At 38.9% G+C, this 18,684-nt stretch overlaps 1 protein-coding gene across 1 annotated transcript in view; it reads left to right on the top strand.

Annotated features, from left to right (window-relative positions):
* Window positions 1-18,684, top strand: part of LOC131044115 (protein TRIGALACTOSYLDIACYLGLYCEROL 3, chloroplastic) — a 152,195-nt gene that overhangs the window by 2,042 nt on the left and 131,469 nt on the right. Inside the window, exon 2 of the mRNA XM_057977367.2 lies at window positions 194-328. Coding sequence (XP_057833350.1) covers window positions 194-328 — 135 coding nt within the window. The remainder of the gene's footprint in view (window positions 1-193; window positions 329-18,684) is intronic.

The raw sequence follows: 18,684 nt of genomic DNA, 5'->3' as shown, positions 1-18,684 counted from the left end.
ATAAGACACTTTAGATTATTCTTAGATTAGCTCCATGTGAGATTTGTAGCATCTGTCTATGCCTCTGGTGTGCTGTGCAGTAGCTTGTCTGTTAAGTGTGGCACTTGCATTCAGTGTTCATCAATATAATCTTCTATTCAAAGCTGGAATTGATTGCTGTCGCTACACACATTTACACAGTTCTGTTTTGCAGCATCAGGAAGCAACACAATTAGAAGAGCCGACAGTAAGCAAAACAATTGATGATGAATCCAAAGTTCTCATTGAGTGCAGAAATCTTCACAAGTCATTTGGTGAGAAGCATATTCTAAGAGGAGTAAGCTTTAAGGTAAGGCTTGTTTTTCATTTGTGCTTCTTACACGATCTGTTCTGTAATTGTAGTTTCATGGGGCATATGCTTTTAAAGCAGTTAATATGATATGCTAGTCCTTGATGAAGGACACGTTCTTCTGGCCAGAAAAGTGCCAAAGTTGGTTTGTAAACAACTCAATGTTCTCTAAGTATTCTGTTACTAATCAAATCTGTTTGTGACCACGAAGATTTTCATAATCAAGCCTAGCAAAGCCAGACATCAAGATTTTCTTTTTGGTGGAAATGAATCAGAAAATGCTAATGTTAAAAAAATGATTAGAGTATGATTTTCTACACATTTCTGTAATGACCCAAGCCAATTTTCTATTCCAAATTTTTTCACATTTCCCAATTCTCAATGGATAGGTATCTTGTCAAACAGTTTGTTCATACTTTCATGAAGAGTTTCCAGATTGTAAATTATCTGATAATTTTTTCCCTTTTGATTCAGATTAAACATCAATTGCACTCATCATTTATGGAACATTTTACACATGATGCATCAAGTCTTTGCAATTTATTTTCAGAGTAATCAAATGAAAACTTTGCTAGTTGCTGATCACATAAACAAACTCTGAAATAAGTCTTTCTGATCTATAATATAGCAGATTTGTGCATTAAATACTTGCTGGTATGAATCGTTCAGGTTTGTGATTCACCGCTAAGGCCCACGTCTCAACTTGTGATACCCAATTGGTAGTGCCTAATTCCAAGTAGCTTTCCCAAGTTCTCATGCCTCATTCCAAAAGTACAGCGGCTCAATAAATTCTCACACCTGTCCATGTCTTCTGTACTGAGCAGCAAAAAAGTGAGTTTTGTGACTCGCATCTCCCTTAAACCATGCACTTAGACCTGTGATAAAGTGGTGGCCAGCAAGGTTCTGTCTTGGTGTCCAACTTCACCCTTGTTATATGCCTTGTCTTACGTCCGGTCTGCTGTTTGTTGGGCAGCCTGCAAAACACACCCAAATCACCCACTAACTGAATATTATATCCCCAGCTAGAAAACCTCCTTGTTAGCAATGGCGTCCAAAACTCTTTCTTGTAAGCCTCTTGCAAATATTCTGATAATTTGCCTTGCCTGCAAGACTTCACAAATGATTTAATTTTCCTCTGATTATGCTTCTGTGTGAAACCTGTATGATTCTACCTGCAAATTGTCTAGGGTAGATATCTAACCACATAAACCAATCCAATCCATAGATGCACCCATGAATCGTGTGTCACCAAGGTTGGCTAAAATTTTTGTCCTAGGGTTTGTTGAACAGAAAATAGAAACTCTCAAAGCTCTCCAAGAAAATAACAAGTCAAGAATGAATTGCTTTTTGGCTCTTAACCCCTTTTATATCCATCTTTGAGAGAATTATTCATTTTAATCTTCTTTTATTTCATTTTTCTGCTCATAAAGTGACCCTCTTTATAATTGCCGATTAACATAAAATAAAGGCACATTATTAAAATAACCAAGGTTCAGCTTCTAATCAATTAAATATAAATAATCTTGAGAAGCTTAGGACTATTTAAACTTTAATTGATTAATTAATTATTCCCTTAAAATACCTGACTTAGCCTATTAGCCTACATGAATAAAATAGGCTAATGGTCTCTGATAAATAACTCATTTGGAAAATGGGGACATTAAATTTAAAATTGAATAACTTCATAGTGGAAAAATATGTGTGGATGGAGAACATGTTTCAACTTTGAAATCAGATGCAAAAAAGTGAGCTATGGGTATTGTTGATGTGTTTTTTATGCACATGCAAACACAAAATAAAATACCCAAAAGTATCTTATCCTCTCTTGAACAAAGTTTCTCAAATGTTGAAGATTGGCTTAAGGATCACTTGAGACAACTCCAAGGTTCTGATATGTCGGGTCACGACGTGTGGATAAGCACAGTTGGTTGTTGTGAATACTGTTTCATCAAGGGGCCTTTTTTGGTTACGAAAGATTTCATGAAGTACTTTGCGAATGATATGCGGTGAAGTTCCTTCCTACTACTACCAAATGTTTGTCAAAAAAAGGCAAAAGATAAGGATTTAGAGAGACACTCAGCTATCCTAAGAATGAATGGATGAAGAATGACACAAGTGAAACTCTACTAGTCTTAGAATCGCCATACAAGAACAACTTCACTAGAACTAGTGCAATCTTCTAAGGATATTTGGAGATTTTCAAATCGTTACTAAGCATAAATACCATTACTTGAATGCATATCAATGATTGAGCAACAATTGAACTTAAGCAATTTCAAAGGTTCCAGTTGACCACACAAGGCTCACTTACAATCAGCAAGAGGCTAGTGGTATGGATAACGAGTTTCACAATACATCAAGTACAACATTCCATCATTCAATCTAAATACTTAAACTAATATCAAAGATCGACTTGAGAAGTTAAGGAACCATGCAATAGGCTTCAAAGATTGAATAGGAACACCATAACTTCAATATATTATTAATCCAATAGCCAAACAACAACAATTCTTCATGTCCTTCTCTTATCACTCGACTTCTAATCAAAATCTCTATTTCTCTACTCACTATTCTAGCACTATTAACCTTTACAAATGAAATGAGTGGAGTTTATGTAATACTCTTAAATACAATGAAGGGCCGAGATCGAATGGAGATCAAGGGCCAAGATTTTGCCACTTAAACCCTAATTAATATTTGATACAAATGAAACTATATCCAGATAAACATTGCCATGGAAACAACCAATGAGAAAATAGCATGTGCTGACACAAAATTTGAGGAAACATCCTCTAATGAGAAAACGAGCTGCCAAGTAGGATCATAACAAACTATCTTCTAGAATCTTGTTTCCTTTCTCACGTTCCTTTTTGGCATATTCGATGAATCTGGTCACTATACCTTCTATCTTTGTTATCGGGATCTCAGGTAGCGACTTCAGCTGCTCTTCCATGTGCATGACCTCATCGAAAGCTTTGATAATGGCATTCTCCCATTCAGGTTCGTGTTCTTGAGTCTTGTTGGCTAATACCATGAACTCAAGCATATCATTCAACTGTTCCTTGGTGATCATTCCATCAGTCCCATGGAAAATAACTCTTATTCTTTCCTCCAACTCTCTAGCTTCTATAATTGTTCCAAGATCAATCTTTCTTTCCAAAACAATTTGTTCTACTTCCACCATCTTGTCATGAATTCGGTGCATGTCTTCTTGAACTTGACTACATTTGTTTCCAATCTCCTCAAAAATGATCTTCGTGCGAAGTAGGTTGCTCCATTGTAGAACGCTGGGTGTAGATCCTTCTCTTCGTATCTTCTCTCTTGATAGGACTTTCCTAGGTGTTTTCCTTATCACTTGAAGTACTGGAATGATGACATCTCTAACATGAGAAAATGCTTCAAAGGCTTCTATGAGGACATGAGTTCTCCCAAGAACCTTTATGACTGTGTCTAGTGTCTTCATTATGCCCTTCATGAACTTGCTAACTCTGGTGTATGCATCCTCTATCCATGTATTCATCAACTGTGCCGAATTCCTCATCTTCTCCATATGATCAACTAATTCTGGAGGAAGCAAAGGTGGTGGTGTGGCTGCTGGCTGCTGAAATTAGTGGACATAGTTCCTCCAATTCCTCCACGCACTTATCTCCTTTTCTAATCTTCTATTCTTTTCCATTTCAGCTCTCAACATGTTATTAACTGCCTTGAATGAATCAATTGCATCACCTATAGCTTGCTCGGAGGTGAGTGGACCCAAATCAATAGTCTCCATATCATACTCATTTGCTGTGATCTCACTTTCATACTTCTCAACTCTTGGAGTAGCTATTTGCAACATCCTTGATCCCGAATCATCTCTGATCACCTTGGACATCTTTGTAGCTTTCCTCTTCTCGATGACTTCTAGAGTTTGGCTTAGAAAGCTCGCTATGTCGTATGTTGGTTCTTCATCAACTACTATTACCTCTTGAGCTAGTCTTTCCTTTAACCATTCCGGGATAGAGGATCTTCCTTCTTGAATTTGTGCTTCTTCATGCATTTGCTCATCTCTAGGTGGTGAGGTAGTCTCATCATTATCCTCTTCTTTGCCTCCTTTGATCTCTTGAATGAGATGGGTGAGATCTTCTTGTCCTTGAGACGATTTCTCCTTGCCTTTATTGTTGTGAACTGTAGATTCTGCTGATTCATTAGCTTCTTGACTCAACTCTTTTTCTATCCTTTGTTCATTGTGTCTTTCATCCAAGTTTGGTTCTTCATGTCTGAAGGAAGGTTGACTTGTATTTGATTTATTCTTCTTTCTTGAGGGCTCCTTTTCTCCACGATCCTCCTTTCTCTTAGATCCTCTTGAGTGAGATGGTTGAGGAGCACTCCCACTTGTGCTTGCTTCATTTTCATCATTTGCTCTTTCTTTTGAGTGGAATGTTAGTGCTATATTTTGCTCTTTCAACTTCTGGTGCTGTATGTCTATCCATATGTAGGTGTATTCCAAAATTGGTTTCATCAACTTCTTCAAGTCAATAACCTCCATATCCACCCATTTGAATTTGATTTCTTTGTCTTCCATGGTGTAGGCTGCTTGGAGATATTTGCCGCTGTCTTGAACTTGGTCAGCAACATGAAACAACTTGCATTTCCTGATAAAATCGAGAGATAGCCTGGAATACATCTTCTTCTTTCCTTCTACATCATCTCGAACATTTCTCCAATAGTCCTCAAGATACCACTGGTGTCCATATTTCTTTCCCAGAACTTCTTTTACATTATCACATGGATCGAAGCAATCTCTAGGCGTGAATGGCTTGAGTGAATGAAGTGCCAATTCTTTCTCGGCATCCTCTGCTACATGAATGGAGGGGCATACTTCAATGGAATCTCCAAGCGTGATAGGAAAAGAAACACCGGTTCCATGCTTATGCCTATATGCCTTGACATATGCTATCAATTGTCTCACCACCTCGAGTAACACCACTCTATTCGTTGGGTAGCATGACAACATGTAGGGAGGAGAAGGACATCCTTGAATTCTGATATATGTAAATTTCAGAAATTGGATGAATGTAATATTCCCTAAATTTTTTTTTTTTTTTGCAATAAGAATTACAAGCAAACACCATAACCCGTTACGGTTAGAGAAATAATCCAAACTACTGAAAGGGAACCCTTCCACCTTTTGTTCACCAAGAGCCCAATCTGGAAGGGTGAGAGCATACGGTGTTCCGGAGATCGTTAGCACCATAAACCAAACTGAAATTACAATGCACGGGTGGCAAGCCAGCCCCTTCTGCTTATCCAGCAGGATAGAAACTGAACTCTTGGCGGTAAACCAGCCAAGGGAAATAACAAGAAACTAAAACTCAATCACTCTACCGCGTATTTCAGTGAGAGGACATTACATTATCTATCACTCTACTGCATATTTCAGCGGGAGGACAATGGCATAAAACTTATCACTCGACCACTTATTCAGTGGGAGGACTGAGTACATAAACTGAATTACAAGGCAAGAAGGCGGCTAAGCCAGCCTCTTCTACTTATGCAGTGGGCAAGCTACACATTAGAAATGGTTAGTAGTACTACTACTTAACCTTACAATATAGGAACGAGAGAGATTGAATAGAGCAGTAATGCCCAAGCTGGTAAATATTCCCAAGCAAGTGCTAACTCCCCAAAAGCCCTTCAATCATGAAATTATGAAATTCTATGAGCAATGACACGCAGACCAGCAACTTCAAGAAGCTATTACGCACTCAAATCTCTCTCCAAACTCACCCAAATCTCTCCAAATCACTCCCCAATCAACTAATCTACTCACACTCCTAAATGCACACCCAAACACTAACTTCTGGAAATCTGTAATTTTTGACAGCAAGCTGGAAACGCATAACCAGCAACACCAAGACACACTAAAATGCATATAACAATCTCACAACTCACCCAAATCACTCCAAACCAATCCCAAACTGCTAATATATCATTAATGACCAAGTACAACCAACAAACTGACCTTCAAATATCCCATTCAATTCAGCTCACTACGAAAATGCCCACACAGAGAAAACCGACAAAGCTGGAAAGTTCGATTTGCAAGATAAAAATGAATACTCAGAGATTAGTGCTGAAAACTTACAAATGCCATCGCCTGGGACATAGAAAAACAAAGAGCCAATACCCAGAATGATAGAATCGCTTGGCCAAGAGGTATGAGCAAAAAGTGGTTTCAGCAACTCCGCGACCAGCAACCAGAAAACACTCTACACACTCAAAAAACTGAAATTACACACTGAAAATGTCACCAAGAATACATCACTCAGCTAGGTACTATGTCTCAAGTACGAAACTAGCAATACTAGGGAGCCACACTCCGAAGCTTCAAGTTCAATCGCCAAACTGGCAGCATAATGATGCAATTTTTCAAGATATCCAAATGGGAGGCCAAGCACATGTATTTATAGTTTTTTCCTCTGAAATTCAAATGTAATTGCCCCCAAATTCAACTCCAATTTGCAGTTCATTTCACTCACACATGGCATCCAAATGACATTTCATTTCATTTCCCAAGGTGGGCGCCCAAGTTGCATTTTTATCAATAATTTAAACAAGTTCGAACTTGCCTAAGTCTTCAATAAGAACATAATGCATTCTTCAAATTTCAACGCCTAACTTAGGAAAATATAACATTGATATTAGATATAAATATGTATTTTCCTAATCGCCCAATTTATCATTAATCAGTAATAAAATAATTAAATATTAAGCCTTAGGATAAGGAAGTAATATTTAATTAAATCACTTATGACTCCAATACTGATTATCAACAAAATCTAGGATGAAGCTGAGCAATGAAGACCACTGAACTGCTACAGGATCAGGACCCTATCCAAACTGCTAAAAATAGAATTGCACAATACTGCCACTTACTAAAAATAGTAAGTCATGAAATACTCCTCCGAAAAACATGATCTTCGCACTCGGAGAAAGAGCTTGGAAAACTCAGTAAGACAACATCATCTAAACAGCCAAACCCTAACTTACTAAAAATAGTAAGTTCTCACTTCACCAAAGATTCAAATGCATGTTATGCCACCCTGGAGCTCATGAAAAACCCAGAAGGAAACCATAGACAGAACTGAAGAATTCCCTCATGGTAAACCCTAAAAAGCTCGAGCAGAACTCTACAAAAGTTGGAAACTCTAATTCTCCTTTCCAAATAGCCTACGAGTCTTTGGAATAGGCCAATGGACCACTGAACTAATCACTGCGGGGAAGGGGACATTACAATGAACCATGCACCATGTTGTTCTACCAATGCTTGTGCTTCTGAAGAGAGTCTTCGCTGCAATCTACCTCGAAGTGTCCTTGTGATATGCATAGTGAATGCATCATTCACTCTCCTATAGTGTTGTTTTCGTGGATGCTTAAGCTGTGGATAACAATCATATACCTTAATCTCTCCAAGTTTCCTTCCAACTAAGCCCGTGTAAGCCCGTGTACATAAGTCCTGGATACTCGTAATTTCTTGCAATGGAGTATATGACGTAGGAGCTCATATAGAATGTTCTGGTGCACATCAACTTCCTTAATTGTAGATCAATGCTGTTGCTGATGAGCCTCGCCCAATTGATTGCATTCTTGCCATGAGTAACTGTCTCAATGAAGTAGAACATCTAGTCTTCAAAATATGAATCCTCAGGTGCACCAACCAATCGATGGACTAAGGTGATGAAGTCTTTGAATTCATCATTGAAGTCTATCCTTTGTAGTCTATTGGGCCATCTGCTTCTACCACCTCTACTCTTCTTCAACCAAAACTTGTCAATGATCTTCGCACAAGCATCTAGATCATCATCATAGGCGAACTTAGCTCCTTCCATGCTTATGTAGACCATGTCCTTAGGCTCGGGTAGATGAAATGTTTCTTTGATTGCCGTCTCCGAGAGGTATGCGAGCATTGTTCCTTCTTTCGCCACACAATTCTTCTTGAGGTAGAGTCATAATGTTGAACACATTCCACAATCAGTTCGTAGCATTGCACCGCGGGAGGAAAGCCAGTTGCATTTATGATCCCACTTTCAATCATCTTCTTGGCTATAGCAGTAGGTTCACTTGTGTATGATGGGTGTCGGAACTTCTTGGTGTCGAACTTCCCGAGATTGGTGTCTCCTATTTTGCTCCAATGCGAAGTGATCTTGCTTTTGAATGCTCCACTCTTCGAGTCTTCCTTGATGAGCGCTTGGTGGGAAATGGTTTCGTTTGGTTTAGGAGCCGCCATCTTTCACCTGTGAGAGATATGTAAGTTAGAGTAGGGGTGAAATATTGATGTAATGAAGCCTATTTACTCAACTATGAAATGAATCTTGTATCTAAATATTAAATCACTTGCTAAATAAGACTGATTTACTCTTCTAGATGATTTTGGACTGCTCAATAGTGAAATTTGCTTCCCTTTTGACAAATTCACTCTTTTGCTTAATTCTGATGTTCTATGATGAATTCGTCCCCCTAAAACATCAGACCTGCATCTTCAATGGTTGAATTTTGTCTTTATGCTGACTGAAATTCGCTAGGCTGCTGGAGAAATTCGCTGTTGGAGAGGAATAATGTTTTGAATTGATGTTGAAATGATTGTTTTGACCTTTCTTATATAGGCGTTTTAGGGTAAAGGACATGTCTTTTAGGTGCAAGGCTGACTTGTTCTAATTAAATTAAACAATAAATTTCATCTTAAGCAGGCCGACTTATCCTTTTGAATTCAAATTTTGAAACTTGCTGATGTTTGGTTAGTGTATTAAGAAAATTCGCTCATCTCCCTTGAAACATGAAGTTCGCTCATGTGGGGTCAAACATGAAGTTCTCTCATTTAGTGGAGTTCATGAAGTTTAACATGAAATTCGCTCATGTATGCCAAAACATGAAGTTCGCTCCTCTTCTCTAACTCATGAAGTTCGCTCCTCTTGTCCAACTCATGAAGTTTGCTCAACTTGTCTAACTCATGAAGATCACTCCACTTGTTGAACTCATGAAGTTTGCTCCTCTTGTCCAACTCCTGAAGTTTGCTCAACTTGTCTAACTCATGAAGTTCGCTCCACTTGTTGAACTCATGAAGTTCGCTCCACTTGCCCAACTCATGAAGTTCGTTCCTCTTGTTGAGTTCATGAAATTCGTTTCAAATTGAATCCATTCAAGGTAAATGCTATCAAATATCCTTCGCTCCTCTACTTCCAATTTCGCTCATGTAGGCTTGAAGGTGAAGTTCGCTCATGTGTGCTCATTCTTGAAGTTCGCTCCTCTCCTTCAACTCATGAAGTTCTCTCATGTAGGTCAAACATGAAGTTCGCTCCATTTCCTCAAGTCATGAAGTTCGCTCCTCTTCCTCAAGTCATGAAGTTCGCTCTATTGAAAACTTGAAGATGAAGTAGATTACAAATGAGCTTGTCTTTAATCAATTTCATTGCATATGGATTCAATTGTTAGACTATCTCACTCAAACGCTCAAATTTTTGTTTACACATCTATTCAAACAAGGCACTCAAGGGAAATCTGCTCAACTACCTCTTAACATGAAGTTCGCTCATGTGGCTTAATTCTTGAAGTTCGCTCCCCTCTAGCCAAACTTGAAGTGTGCTCACTTAGGCTCGAACATGAAGTTAAGGTTCTGGGTGCTTGGACAATGAGGTGAATTAAGATCGAATATTGCCTATTTGCACATCACCTTGATTCATTTTCTCCCTTCAAACTTGCAAGATGAGGCCTCTTGTAAACAACTTCGGCCAAGGGTAATTAAAGTGAATTTTGCTTCTTATGAGAAGCAATTGAAGTTTTACCTTTAACCTCTAACTCTTGGAGTGTCACTAACTAGCAGCAACTTCTTTAGACTCTTCAGCTGAGCTCCTGATTGATTCACATGATATCTAGACCTTATAAACTTACTCATTTCACCTGCGAAAGGGGGAGAGACTAGACTAAGAGGCTAGGACTTGAAAAAAAAGGGGGGTCCCCATCTTAATGGGGCAATGTGTGAAATGGTCACAATAGGTATGAGAAAAAGAAAACAATTATTTGATGCTCTCTAGTTATTCTGTATTGTATCAGAGAGGATGGATCTCAAACATAGGAGGGACATCATACAAATAAAACACAAATTTAAACCTCATGTTCAAATTAGATATAAATAAAGAGATGATGCCCTTCTTGGCCTTGTTGATATATGTTTGCCTCAACTTCCTCCCTTGACAAAATAAATAATTGAAAACATAAGCTACCAAAATTGCATACAAAAAATAGAAGGCTATCAAACATAATAGCCGCCAAAACCTTATGAGAATTCAGATGAAAGAGTGCAGCAAATGAACGAGTCAATGTATTATTGATGCAAAATGTATAGAAATTAAGATGAATTGAAAGAGTACATCATCAAGAAGGTAGATAGACACAAGGTGCCTTGAATATATGATATGAGCTAAAATAGGACATCATTAAGAGAATATGAACCAGGCACAAAAATTGAATTCTTATACAGGAAATAGGAAATTGACATACTACTAAGAAGTCACTAGGATCTAACACCATCAATATATGTCTCCGCTCTCTATATTTGAAGGAAGAAAAGTTAAATATTGTCTGTATATGCACATAGTTTCATGCAGTTTTACAAAACAAGGACCTGCCTTGGACTGGGCAAGGTGATTTTTGACTCAAACTCGACGCCCAAATGTGGCACATGCGAGCAAATTGAAAAACCCAACAAATTCAGAGATTTTTAAAAATTTAAAAATATGTTTCATGCACCCTTTAATAAATAAATCTAAAGTCACAATAACCTTATAACATAGAAGTTACTTTGATCACATGCACAAGTATACATCGATCACATAAGCATAAACACAAATGTTAATTGAATCAAATAACACATTTAGATGTATAAATGTTGTCAAATGTATTCGAAACTCATGAAATATGAAATCTATGGCATCAAAACAAATATCAAAACTAAATATATGTCTATGGCTCGGATGAGGTTGCATTACTCATCCCAACATCGCGTCAAGTCATGCGTTGGGGTCTAAGATAGGTCATGGATTATGATGTAGCCATGATATTTGCTTGTATCTCAATGATTGGTGTGTATATTCAAGTGAGGAATTTATTATTAAAGTTTTTTGAAGTCTTCAATATTACATGTCTTGTTGTCAAGCTTATTAACAAAGAAGAATGGCCAAGTAAAAGGATATATGGTTATGTTCTAGTTTGGCATTAGCTAGGATACTAATAGATGGGGTTGTTCTATGAGTTGTCTATGCAGGGCATGATTGATATGGTTTTGCATTATCGAAATGATATTTCTTGCCAACTATGACTTGTATTCAACAATACAATGACTCCTTTTAAGCCTTCCGGAGTGTCGAAGAAAATGATTGAGTAGAATTGTGCAAGCAGTTGGATTTGCTCCAGCCATCCATTGTAATGAGCTAATAGTTGAATGTGCGAAGCACTACAATGCCAACACAAAATAGATAGGATTCTTGACTCCTCTCCCCTTGTGGCAGGGCCTGACTTCTGACGACTTGTGACACTTCCAGATGACATGATCAACACTCAAGGCTCTTAGTACTCCACCAACCCCTACGACTTGTCTACTTTCTTTCATGGAGCTACAGGGGCACATTTAATGTTTTTTGCAGGATTGCCATCAAGTGGAGCATAAAGCCATGCTTATTTATGGTTACTTGATGGCCTTCATGTCAGGCCTGCAAGACTCTGATTTTGGAATGTCAGACAAATCACATTCTAGAAGTACTTTTCTTCTTGGGATTGCCTTGTCAGGGTATGGTTAGGTTGCTTGCATGCACACCATGTCAGGTCTGTGCAGCTCCCCGCCTTCCCTAACTGACATTCCTCTGTGCACGCTAGGGTAGGGGCTTCCTCTCTTTGACCATTGGTCTCTCCTCTGCAACTAGTTTGCTATTTATAGGCTGTTAGGCCTCATTGTAAAGGGTTTTGTCCATGTTGGCTTGAGCTATTCTTTGCTCTTTCACTTCTCTTGAAGACTTGTATATTTCTTGCATTTCTGCAACTATAAGTTTGGCCATTGGCCTTATAATGAATTGAAATTATCATTCTTGCCTGCCTTCAACTTATGCATGTTATGTATGTTTTCTTACCTTCATTGTAAATGCACGTTTTGTGACTTTCTCTTACGGATATGCTGTGTTAACTTGTTTCTGAGTGTGACTTGTAGGAAACCTTCTCCCCTTTTACATTCAGCAAATTCTAACCTCCATACATGCGTTTGGGGTCATTCATACAATTGAAGTTTGTGCATCTCCTAGGTATTTTAATTGATTCTTTGTGTCATTACGGGTGGGGAGAGGAACATCTCTTTTCTTGGTGCATCACCTTCTTTCATTTTAGCATTTCTTTCTTCCCTTTTCCTCTGCAAGCTGTTAGGACAGGTTTAAAGGTAGAATTTGGAGTGTTGAGTTGGTTCAACACCTGCACTTGGATTGAGAAGGAAGTCGACCTTCTCTGGAGATTCAACTCCTTTGCGCAAGTCCCACACTTCGGGGTTGTTTATAGCTCAACAAGGGTGCAAACTTTTGTGACAATAGTGTAAGGAAGTTAAGTAGCGGAATAACTTCCTACACTAACCTTGAGAGGAGGATAATGCAAAAACTTTTACAAATCGTCACAACAGTTACAAAAACTTAACAAAAATACTCATAAATAACATTCATACCACAACACAATGATTTACGTGGGGAAAACCCTTTCGGGAGAAAAACCCCACACTCCAAAAGCTGCCCAATATATTATTCAGCAATCAAAAACAAATTACAATATACTTGCAGATCAAGCTCTTCGCAGGAGTACCACTAATCAAAGATTCAAAGGTAACTCAATAGCCATAAGACTCTTACACACAACCTCTATCTCACGCACCTCATATATAGGAGATACGATACAAGAAACCATCAAACGGTATTACAAAACCATGGGCTAAAACCACTCAATAAGGTGTAGCCGACCTTATCCCCCTTCTAGATGCCCTCTGACGTGTTAAAATGCACATCGACACGTGTCCCTCCCTTTTACAACTCATTTATGTGTCCGATACATTTTATATTTCCTATTTTAGGAGTCAAAATTTCAAAGGCCATAACTTGAGAACCGTGTGTCTTATTGACGCCGTTTGAAGCGTTGGAAAGATCGCGAAGTGCTCTAATGCCTCATAAGATGCTACGCCGCTTACGCCTACTTTTCAAGGCGTTTCGGGGCCACTAAAGTCCTCAAAATCAAATTTAAACCTTTCATTGGACCCCTCCAAAACATAAACTTTAATATCTTCAAAACTAGTTGTGATATCGATGTAACTTTACTGAAATGCTTATCTAGCCAACCAGAAGCTTCAAGGAGAATTTCACACCATTTTGTGCTCAAATGAAAATTTACTATAAATAGTAACCTCATGTAAATGCAAGGTTGAGACACCATTTTTCCAACAAATCTCCCACTTGTCGAATACCTTGTAAGAGCGAAGGGAGTATCAACACAATGAATCAATTGCTAGGGGCCATGAGGCCCATAGACTCTGAACACCATATGAACTTCTCTGTGCTCACAGCCTTAGTTAAAGAATCTGCAACATTCATCAAAGTTTTTACCTTAACCAGCTTCACCCTGCCATCTTCAACCATATCTTTGACAAAATGATATTGAACATCAATATGTTTGGTTCGGGCATAAAATGTCGGGTTCTTAGCTAGGCGATCACACTTTGACTGCCACAATATACTGTCACTGCTCCTTGTTTTATTCCAATGTCTGAACATAGTCTCTTAAGCCAAATGGCTTCTTTACAAGCATGAGTAGCTGCCATATACTCTGCTTTTGTAGTGGACAAAGCAAGCACAATCTGTCGCTTACTCATCCAACTAATTGCACCACCAAATAAAGTAAACATATAAGCACTGGTGGATCTTCTGTTATCAATATCACTTGCCCAGTCTGAATCCACATAACCATGAATATCAAGGGAAATCACGTCTCCAATTGAATTACCATGATAACACAAAGAATACCCTGAGGTACCCTTCAAATATCTGAAGACTCTTTTGATTGCATCCCAATGAACTCTATTAGGATTAGACATATATCTGGACAAAACTCCCACTGCTTGGGCAATGTCTGGTCTAGTACAGACCATAGCATACATCAAACTTCCAACTGCACTTTGGTAAGGCACTTTGCTCATGTCTTCCATCTCCGATGGGGATGTAGGACAATCTGCAGCAGATAATTTCGTTCCAACTATAAAAAGAACACACAATGGTCTACAATCTTGCATGTTGAACCTCTGTAAAACTGAATTCACATACTTACTCTGGCCTAGCCATAGCTTTCTATTCACTCTATCTCTTCTAATTTCCATCCCAAGAATGTGCTTCGCTGAACCAAGATCTTTCATTTCAAAATTAGTAGCGAGTTGAGACTTCAGTTCTGAAATCATACCTTTCCTTTTACCAATGAATAACATATCATCAACATACAATGCAATGTATAGGAAATGATCACCATCAGATTTATAATAAACATAGTGATCAGATTTAGAACGCTCAAATCCCAAACTCAACACATATGTATCAAATTTTTGGTACCACATCCTAGGACTTTGTTTGAGGCCATACATGGATTTCTTTAATTTACAGACCGTTGATGTGTCTTTTGTACTCGACCAAACACAAAATAAAATACCTAAAGGTACCTTATCCTCTCTTGAACAAAGTTTCTTGACTGCTGAAGATCTTGCCGAAGGATCAGTCGGAGTAACTCCAAGGTTCTAATATGTAGGTTCTCTACGTGTGGATAAGCTCTTTGTGGTACGATGTGATTTTGCTGGAATCACAAGGGGACTTACATTTGATGACCTGAACGTCTGATTTGCTGGAATCACAAGTCCTATTTACTAACTGGAAGATAAAGAAATGGCAAAAGATACAAGGTTTAGGAAGTCTACTCTAAGACCTAGAATGTGAGAAGATGGATGAATGACTAGGTGGAGTCCTACTGGGCTGGGTCTCACCATTAGGTTGAACAATTCAACACCAACTTAGTGTGATCTTCTAAGGGATGTTTCAAATATGTCCAAATCGTACACCATCAGATACTGATCACCATTCAAGATAATGCGTGAACAACAGAGGTATTATGACTCGGGACTAAGCTCGTTCTATGCCAGTTGACCACGCAAGGCGCTCTTACAGTCAGCAAAAGGCTAGTGGTTTGGACTAGGTGGATTCCACGCAAGTGCATTCAATAACTTCTTTCATTCAATTTAATTATCTATCATCTAAAATGAAGATTCAACAAGAGACCATGCATATTGCAAAGAAACAACACACTTCACCATAACTTCAATGAAAATGGAGTTTATTTACAATCAATGGCAACAATTTCTTGCCTTATCCTCCTAATCTACTCTAATTGCTATTCTATCAGCTGACTATTCACTATTTCTAACTATTCACCCACTATTAACTATTAACTAACTATTAACCATCAACCTTACAAATGAGGAGCCAGGGCTTTATATAGAGAACCCTTTACAAACATATGGCTCTGATTGTCTTAGAATCAATGGCTAGGATTACAAGATAGAAACCCTAATTAGGGTTTGTTACAACAAACTTCCTCTAGCCAATGAGAAAATTAAATTCCCAGAGTGAGGACCAATAGGAAGCAAGGGTAGGTACACCGAAGTTTGTGCCGCCTCCGATAAATTAGGTACATTGAATCTGGTCCTGCTGAGGTGGACCAATGCAACCGGAGGAATGATGACTGGGATGCCACCTTGCCTAATGCTTGTGACTTGGTTGATCCTCCTCTGTCTTTGATATGATGAATGATGTACTTCCTTTGCTTGACCAGGCTTCCTTATTGTCAAGTCTTCCTTCTCCAGTAGCATATCTTGCCCTGAAGTGCTGGCAAAGCCTTTCTATGTCATCTTGTGGTAGAATGAGGTCTTGAGGCTAACTTGAACTCCTTGAACACCCCCTATCTTCCAACACTTCAAAGCACCTTGAGTCCTCCCTTTGTGCATGTGGAACATCCTTGATGATGATGGACTGGAATAGGTCGTCCTTGTCCTAGCTTGGTCTCCTCCCATTTGCAAAATAAACCAAAGGATGATTAAGCACATATGACATATTCATTTCAACATAGCATTTTCCACCTTAGATCATTAAAGAGAAGACATCAAAATGGGATTTCGTTCAATATCCTCTCCAGGAACAGGCCCTATAAAAATTTCGCTCTGGACCCTTTGGAAGGGTCAGTAGCGAATTGTGACATTTTAGTCCATTTACTTCATCTTTCCATATGTTCGCAATCTTGATTTTTCACTATTCCATGCTCTTGTCATCATGACCTTGCAACTTGCCTTTGCCTAGCTCAACCAAGGTAAAAAATAGGCATTTCAAAGGATTTCGCCCTAGACCCTTTGGAAGGGTTAGGAGAGAAATTCATCCCTTAGCTCAAAATCCTCACTTCTTGCACCCACAACCTTCTCAAATGCATGCTTGTGGCAATCTTTAAGTCCAATCCACCTTGATCACTGTCCTGGCCTAGCACAAAATTGAATGAAAAATGATATTTTGTGAATTTCGCTCTGGACCCTTTGGAAGGGTCAGGAGCGAAATTCAAGTTTTAGGCTTGATCCTTCATTTCCTTTACTTCAATTCATTTTACAAGGCAAAATAACATCACTCCACCTTCAACCACGCCCTAGGAATCAAAGTCTTGGCTTCACACAAGGAGAAAATAGGTGGTTTGAAGAATTTCGCTCTGGACCCTTTGGAAGGGTCAGCAGCGAAATTCTTGACTAAGCTTAAATTCCATCATTTTATTGTTTCAAAATGCCTCTAAGACAAGCATATGCTAGCCTTCTCTTCTCCAAAGCCCAGGAACCCATCTCTTGACCTTCATCATGAGCAAATTAGGTGAAATTGAGAATTTCGCTCTGGACCCTTTGGAAGGGTCAAGAGCGAAATTCTTGACTTGCTTGTTTTCCTTCACCTAAGTCTACTCTTTTCACTTTTCATACGTGGACTTCCAATTTTGAATCCCTCTCTCAACATGGCAAAACTTGCTTGACCCTCAAAATGGCTAGAAAGGAGAATTTCGATAAGAATCATGGCCAGGGACAGGACCTATTTAGGATTTCGCCCTGGACCCTTTGGAAGGCTTAGGAGCGAAATTCTTGTCTTAGCCTAAAATCTTCATTTTGGTTGGCCAAAATCCATCCAAGGGCAATCCTAGGGGCACTTCCAAGCTCAATCCACCTTGATCCACACTTAGCTTGACACAAAAATGAAAGGAAAAGGTGGATTTTAGGAATTTCGCTCTGGACCCTTTGGAAGGGTCAGAAGCGAAATTCTCCTTCTTGAGTCTTATTTCATCATTTTTCCACTTCAATTCACCTCAAAGGTCAAGGAAACGTTACCCCATTCCTCTCTAGGTCAAAAAAATCAAAAGTTTGACTTGCTTTGAAGGGGAAATAGGCGATCTTAGGAATTTCGCTCTGGATCCTTTGGAAGGGCCAGGAGCGAAATTCTAGTTTTTGCTCAATTCCTTCACATTTATTGATCACTAGCAACTCAAAGTCATTCCTAAGGACAAATCCAATCCTATCTCACCCTGACCCACACTTGACTTGGCACAAAACTGGGAGAAAAGAGAGGTTGAGGAATTTCGCTCTGGACCCTTTGGAAGGGTCAAGAGCGAAATTCCCATTCTAGGCTTGATATTTCATCTTTTCAAGTCCAATCTTCTTTGCAAGGCAAGAACACATCATTCTTCGCCCAAGGAACAAGGTTTGTGGCCTAAGCTTGGAAGCAAATGAGATTTATAAAGAATTTCGCTCTGGATCCTTTGGAAGGGTTAGGAGCGAAGTTCATTTTTTAGGCAAAATCTTGATCTTTCAATGCGTCCAACCACCTTTCAAGGCAAGAACATACCAATCCGCCCTCTAACATGCCTTAGAAACCAACGCTTGGCCAAAACAAGGAAGAAAAAGAGAGTTATAAGGATTTTCGCTCTGGACCCTTTGGAAGGGTCAGGAGCGAAATTCTCATTTTAGGCTCATTTCTTGATTCCCTTCTCCTTTCCTTGGCTTGGACATAACTTGTTAGGGCTCCTTTGATCTCTATCAAGCTCACCTTGGCATCCATTTGGAGACTTTGTGAAGAATAGTAGGGTTTTATATGAATTTCGCTCTGGACCCTTTGGAAGGGTCAGGAGCGAAATTCACCTTAGGCTATGATCCTGACTTCATTTTTTCACATTTCTTCATTCGAACAAGTGTT

This window comes from Cryptomeria japonica, chromosome 4 (assembly GCF_030272615.1).
Source record: "Cryptomeria japonica chromosome 4, Sugi_1.0, whole genome shotgun sequence".
Classification (NCBI taxonomy): Eukaryota; Viridiplantae; Streptophyta; class Pinopsida; order Cupressales; family Cupressaceae; genus Cryptomeria; species Cryptomeria japonica.
The sequence above is the reverse complement of the archived record's forward strand: the minus strand, read 5'-3'. Positions and strand labels throughout refer to the sequence as shown.